Here is a 6,744-nt window from a genome sequence, read left to right on the forward strand (position 1 = left end):
AGAAGAATCAGCTGGCATGAACCTGTTTGCCATGCCATACCTTCGATAAGTGGAGATGAATCAGTTCGCATGAATACATGATGACACAGCTAACTAAGCATGCCAAAACAACATGATCACACTCACAGCGAGCAAAAACAACCGAAATGGTCTTGACAGCAACAGCTATATTTCTTCTAAATCTAGATCAATACATTGGCTTGCCATGAGTTTTACACTAGAAAAACCAAACAAAAACAAGCTAGACCATGCCAGTCAGTTCAGGCAGACTAATTAATGCCAACAAATAAGACAGATGCAGCATAAAGTAAAACAATTACATCAAAACGTTGGGAAGGCTGACTAGGTAAACCCTCTAAATCAACCAGAGTGATATCGAGCAAGTTTGGTTTGACTGCCAAACAGTTCGGGCAGGGCAATTCATGGAAACAACTGCATCACAAAATAAATTCCTGAAAACAAACATTGGGTATGCTGACTTCATAAACCCCTCATGACAAGTGTGATCTAGAAATTTTTTGGCTCCAACAGTCCACTCTTTTTAGTGCCACAAACATTCTGACGATGCCCAACCACACCACACTTGGTGCATTTCGGCAACTTCGTTCGGAAAATCGCCCCTTTGGGGGCACGTTGTACATTTGTGGCCCTACACCCTGCAGATCTTACAAAACCGAGGCCTCTTCAAATGTTGCTCGTAAGGAGCCTTGTCTCGGCTTGTTGTTGGCCTGCCCCTTGGGCGCTTCTTTTGATTGACACCTACCCCTGAACAAAAAAAAAAATGAATAATGAGGTTCCACACTGAGCTTGAGATTCAAGCATGTGTCATGCATTGATGCATGGGCATGGTTTTCAGATAAACATCAATAAAAATGCATAATGAGCTTCCACACTCAGCCTGAGAATCAAGTCTTTTCACATAAATAATTGAATTGTCCGTTATCAGAAAACACTCCCCTAGCTAGCTGCTGTGGTCTGTGGCATATGACAAATCCGCATTTGATTGCTTAATTTAGATTGCATCTCCTACCAACAGAACACAATCACATATCAGAATTCATGCAATGATGCTATGACTATGATACTCTCTAAGTCATACCACACTGACCGTATCATATGTACATCATCAGCAAGATTTTTTTGGACTAAAATGAACTAAAATACCATGCCATTCGGGACAACAATAATTCCAAATTTTTAGTATTAACCCTTGCTCCCCTGGGTCGTTCCCACCTTCCTCCATGCCCTTGCCGCGGCGGCCATTGACGATGCTCATAGAACCTGTGACTCTATAGGGAGCACGGATGCATTCGACGATGACGACCGATAGGCACCCTGCTGGTACAGGATTTCTCAGTAAAAAAGAACTCAAATCTGTCCAGTACGGCGTCGATCATTTGAGCTCAAAAACCAAGCTTCCTTGTGTCATCCATCAACTTTCTGTTAATCTGGAACCAAACATCCCCAGCAATTTGGGTACAACTCCAATGACCCTGAACAATTACATCACATAAGCCTAACACTAGTAATCCCATACTGAAGATCAACATGTGTACAACCACAGTGATTAATCCAGGGGCTGTGCAGCACAACAACAACTAAAATCCAACCAAAGCTGCAACTTTAGTAACCTATAATGATGTTGTGGTGGGTAACAAATCCAAGAACAAGACAAGAATCCACCACACATAATAATCCTCTCGGCGACGACAGCGTTCCGCTCAGCGATGAACTAAACATCAAAACAAAGGATTTTATAGCTAAAACCTACGGATAGATCAAATAATATAACCCAACCAACCCTAAGAGCTTGGCTTTGTCTCAAACTAACCATGACCAATATTAAAGAGAATGGCTGCTAGGCACTGTCAAAAACAAACAATGGCATGACCAACACTAAATGAACAAGCCATACAACCACTGCAAGAAGCTGATCCTACTAAATCCCATTGTGTCATATCGGGAAAAATTCACTGACCTAACATTTGGCACAACTCTAGATGAAACCCAAACAATTACACCGCACACCTACTCCTCAGCAAACTAATCCCCTAATGAAATCAACATGTGCACATACACTATTTAACGGATATATCCGAAGCGAAACAACAACTAAAATCCAACCACGTCTGCAACAGCAGAATCCACAATGATGTTATGATGGGTTACAGATCCAACAACCATACTACAACCAATCACACCGAAAAATACACTACTGAATTCAACATGAACACAACACCATTTTAACTTATCTAAACATGAGGTGCTTCCTAAGCATTGTCATAACTGGCACGCCAAACACTAAATGAACAAGCCCCCAAAAACCACTGCCAAGAACTGATCGTACTAAATGCCACTGTGACGTATTGGAAAAAAAATCACTACAAGACATTTTGTCACAACTCCAAATGAAACCCAAACAATTACACCAGTCATTCTCCTAACCAAAATAATCTCCACTGAAATCAGCATGTGCACAGACAGACTAATCAACAGATTTTTGTGAAGCACACCATCAACTATAAATCCAACCAAGTCTGCAACAGCAGAATACCAATGATACTAGGATGTCTGACAGATCCAACTACCATACACTACTGAACTCCACATGAACACAGCCCCATCTCAACTTAGCTAAACAAGAGACACTTCCTAACCGCACATTTCAAGCAGGCTACAATTAGCATGACAGATAGTTAATATGCATCCTCTAACTGGGATGTCACATATTCTGCAAACAAATCAATGCAGCAACATAAGCAAACAACCACAACCCTGCTCTTAAACGAGACGCACTAACCTCCTTATCCAGCCACTGGTAGCTTCAGAGCACATCACGTATCCGGCGGCGCCACCGCCAGTCCCGCCGCCGCTGCCCATCTGGACATTGACGCTCATGGATCCTGTGACTCCACGGGTAGGATGGAAGCACCACAAGCCGGAGCCCCATGGATCCTGTACAAATCCAGATCCCTGTCAACTTTATCCAAATCCAGCATGGGGATTAGGCACGCGATGACCTAAGGAAAAAAAAAGAGGGCACGGAATACACACACCCAACAGAGTCGACGCCGCTGGTGGACATCTCGCCGGGCAGCACCCCCGCTGCCATCGCCCGAGGGGAGAGAGGCAAAGTCTGTTATGTGGCTGGGGCTTCTCCCATGAGGTAAAGTTTGGGGAATGGGGAGAGGTGGAGGACGAGATTCTCCTTCCTGTGCTTTTTTTTTTTTGAGAATCCCTTCCTGTGCTGTTTCGAATCGTCACCCCTGTACCAAAATGCCGGTCCAGGCCGGCGGATCCAGGAATTTAACTTTGGGTGTTCAATTTTTTTTCATCCTGACAGAGAAAAGCCAAGTAGTCCATGCCAACACAAATAAAAGGGCAAATTGTTCACAGTTAGGCTCTCTCAGCTACAATAATCATACATGTCAAATCAGATATGGGTGGTAGATCCGCATAATTTGATAGTGAAACAAATGAGATAAATATTATGCTGCAAGATAAGTTAACTGTGAGCACAACTGAATACATGACAGACAATACTAGAGCGTAGCAGGAAATGTGTTGCTCTGGGCTAAGAAAGATAACTGGTTGGCGTAGTTGAGTGGTAATCACATCATGCAACTGCCTCAACCGCACGGCACGAACACAAGGCACACCAGTAGTGACATGTACAGAGTTATACCTCTCTAATCAGAATAGAAGCTAGTGTTAGTTAGGGGTTGCAATTTCAGAATTGGAAGGGACTTCCAGTGAGTGAGGATTTCACTTTAGGCTTAGAGAATGAGGTTGTTGCAGCCAATCGTTGCATTGATGCGCTCCCCTCCCCAGCGTTGACGACCGTGGCGGCGGCAACCGCGCTGGTCATCCCCACTTTCTGTGCTACATCCCGTCGCTCATCCCCACCAGCGGCGGCATGCACGGCACTGTGTGACTTGTCCGTGTTCTCCGCAGCGTCGGAAACCATGGGGGCTCCATCCCATCCGGCGCCAGCGGCTTGGTCAAGCTCTCCCTCGCCTGGCTTGCAATCGGCAGTTCGGCACGCACAGAGACAGAGCGCCACCTCGTCGTGGGTAGAAAAAATTGGCTAGCTGCGTGCGTCTCCAGCGTGGGCAGAAGAAGTGGATGGCTGGGACTCAGCGAACTGCCGCTCTTGGGCTATTGTGCTGCTAGCTAAATGAGCAACTCGGCCTGCAAAAGCCCTCACTCTACTTCTACCCCCAATCTAATGTTCTTGCATGGCATTCTGCCCTGAGTTCTTACTTTTTTGATAAATCATATCAAGAAGTGCTACGTCTACCCCCAACCTAATGTTCTTTCTTTTTTGATAAATCATATCAAGAAGTGCTACGTCTACCCCCAACCTAATGTTCTTTCTTTTTTGATAAATCATATCAAGAAGTGCTACTTGCATGGCATTCTGCAGCCATGTTCTTTATTGTTTGGTAAAATCATATTAAAGAGTGGTATTTATACCCCCAACAAATGTTCTTGCATGGAACAGACACAGAGCAACTGTACGCCCTGCCTATGCACCAAGCACAATTCATTCAACTTCACACCACTTGCTTTTCTTCAGAGGGAAGGAGTATCCATGGGGCAGGACATCAGGTAACATGAGTAATAAATTTGTAGTTGTTCCCTGTTCAGTCCAAAACATGGTTATGTCCTGATGTATTTCCGTTTTGATTTTACACAGGATGATTTTCATCGCTGTGTTATTCTCATTTGTCATCTACACGCGATCCGAGGGCGAGGGGATAATCTGGAATGCTTTGGCACCATCATACCAATCATTCTACCACGAAGTACATGTAGTGGGGCAGTTTGGCCCCTTGCATGAAACACATACCGTGCTTGCGCCCTTAGATAAGGATGTTGATCAGAAATTAACCCCCCCAACACAATGGATAAATGTCACGGTGCTGGGTGAAGGTCAAGATAGAGTGAAGATCATGTGGCGGAATGAAAATTTGTATTTTTTGTCTTTCGTGACTCCAGCAGATCGATTGTGTTACATGAAAGGCTACGGAGCACTGTTTCATGGGCGCGGAACAGAGCTCACCTTTGGTGAGAGCTATCCAGATCTCATTAAAGGTGGCTATGAATCCCTAACCCAGGTGCAACTAGGACGGGAGGCACTACTCCGTGCTATCCACATAATGGCTAATTATGATCCTAGGATTACCCCTGAGGAAGACATCAAAGTTGCTGTTCTCACCATGACCATCATGGGACCGGAATCTCTGAGGTTTAATGGTGTTCGGGCAATATTTACAGCAGATCTGGACAAGGTGACTTTTCTCAGTAAAGACCAGACAAAATACATACCAAAGTGGGGCCTGTTGTCCGTTGCACTTTTTTGTGAGAAGTACGATTGTTATAATAGTTATCTCAAATCCCAGATGAAAAAGCTTAAGCTATATGGAGAAACAGAGGAGTTGCATGGTATCCTTGATATGATGCTGAGGCCCCAAAGAATGAACGACAGTGGAGATTTAAAGCCGAAGGAGACGAAGCCGAGGAAGCCCAAGGAGTAGAAAATAAGACTGATGGATTTGAGTTGTAACTATAGTATGTAACTTCAATTTAAGTAGTATATTATTATGTAACTTTGATTTATGTACGTTCAGAGTGTAGCTTATAAACTCTGTATTGATTTAAATAAATACTGTACTTCTTCAGGATGCAAGTGTTTTTCTGTTGTTTTGCTGAGAAACATCTATGCCAATCTATGTATCAGTTATCTATCAGCCTGACTTGCAGGATTTGCATCAGCAATATTCTAACCTTGGTGACTATGCGCTTTAGCTTGAAGCTTAGCCTAGTTCCTAACCCATCAGCTTGACCACAAAAAGGACAGACATGATAAGGGATGGTTGACTTGAATAATTCAACTTTGAACCTAGATTTAACCTTGCAGCTTGACCACAAAAAAGAAGAAGAAGAAGAACCTTCGCACGAGCAGGACCACAGCTGGTCGGCGGCAGGAAGCTGGAGGCAGCTCCGGGCCATGGCCCACCGTCGCAACGGCGGCGCCTCCTGCGCCCGCTCGAGCTCACACCGTCCACCACAGCTCCTCGCTCACCGCCTTCTCCTCCCACGCGGCCGTACTCAAAGCCGCAGGCGGAGAGATGGGGGCGCTCTTCTCGCCAGGCGGAAATCACCTCCACGGCGTCCGTGACCGGGCAACGGCCAACGGGACTGGGACTGCGGCCGCGCCGTCTTATCGCCAGGCGGGTGACCTCGGCGGCGAACGGAGCGGGGAGCAGGGCCGGGCGCGGCGGGGCAACCCTCAATCCCCACAGTACGGAGTGAGAAGACGCGTGGGAACCGTAGGATCGACAGACGTGGCTGCCCCCGGACCGTCCGATGCCCACGCAGCCGTACCGCTTCGCCGCGTGATGGGCTGTCCCAAAGCATATGCCGCGGGGCCACCGCTCCGCGCGGCCCAAATTTCCGTTAAAACGGGATGCGCAGCCCAAATTCGGGACAATTTTCTGAACGACACAAAACATTTTTCCGCAAACCTTTTTTGACATTGTATTCACATTTTTTTAAAATTTCATGAACATGTTTTTACAACGTGTGACCATTAACCTCAAAAAAATAACGTGTGAATATAAAACGTCATGTACATTTTTTAACGGTAGGAAAATATCTTAAAGTAAACGAACATTTTTTAAAACAACGTTTTAGGTACATATTTTGTTTTAAATACATGAACATTTACTAAAATATTAT

At 45.2% G+C, this 6,744-nt stretch overlaps 1 protein-coding gene across 7 annotated transcripts; it reads right to left on the reverse strand.

Annotated features, from left to right (window-relative positions):
- Nucleotides 1–419: 419 nt before the first annotated feature.
- LOC109762671 (uncharacterized) lies at nucleotides 420–6,533 on the reverse strand. 7 transcript variants are annotated; one of them, XR_012187015.1, is made up of 4 exons: nucleotides 5,955–6,335; nucleotides 3,057–3,266; nucleotides 2,801–2,955; nucleotides 420–765 (listed from the first exon to the last, which is right to left on the reverse strand). XR_012187015.1 is itself a non-coding variant. In XM_020321539.3 (3 exons), exons 1-3 carry the CDS (start codon nucleotides 6,516–6,518, stop codon nucleotides 666–668), a joined length of 819 nt encoding a protein of 272 aa, XP_020177128.1. In that variant the 5' UTR covers nucleotides 6,519–6,533; the 3' UTR covers nucleotides 420–665. The 7 variants fall into 7 exon arrangements, 1 of the variants encoding a protein (XP_020177128.1); XR_005759097.2 differs by having other exon boundaries at nucleotides 3,057–4,307; nucleotides 4,365–6,316; XR_012187014.1 differs by having other exon boundaries at nucleotides 3,057–4,251; nucleotides 4,308–6,316.
- Nucleotides 6,534–6,744: the final 211 nt, after the last annotated feature.

The sequence above is a fragment of the Aegilops tauschii genome, chromosome 6 (genome assembly GCF_002575655.3).
Source record: "Aegilops tauschii subsp. strangulata cultivar AL8/78 chromosome 6, Aet v6.0, whole genome shotgun sequence".
NCBI classification, from domain to species: domain Eukaryota; kingdom Viridiplantae; phylum Streptophyta; class Magnoliopsida; order Poales; family Poaceae; genus Aegilops; species Aegilops tauschii.

Coding starts and splice junctions, on each gene's coding strand:
- LOC109762671 (XM_020321539.3), bottom strand. CDS start 6,518: ATGTTTTGTGTCGTTCAGAAAATTGTCCCGAATTTGGGCTGCGCATCC. Junction 2,956..5,954: donor GTGGTCCTGCTCGTGCGAAG/GTTCTTCTTCTT, acceptor GGATTTGTACAG/GATCCATGGGGCTCCGGCTT. Junction 766..2,800: donor ACCAGTGGCTGGATAAGGAG/GTTAGTGCGTCT, acceptor TTTTTTGTTCAG/GGGTAGGTGTCAATCAAAAG.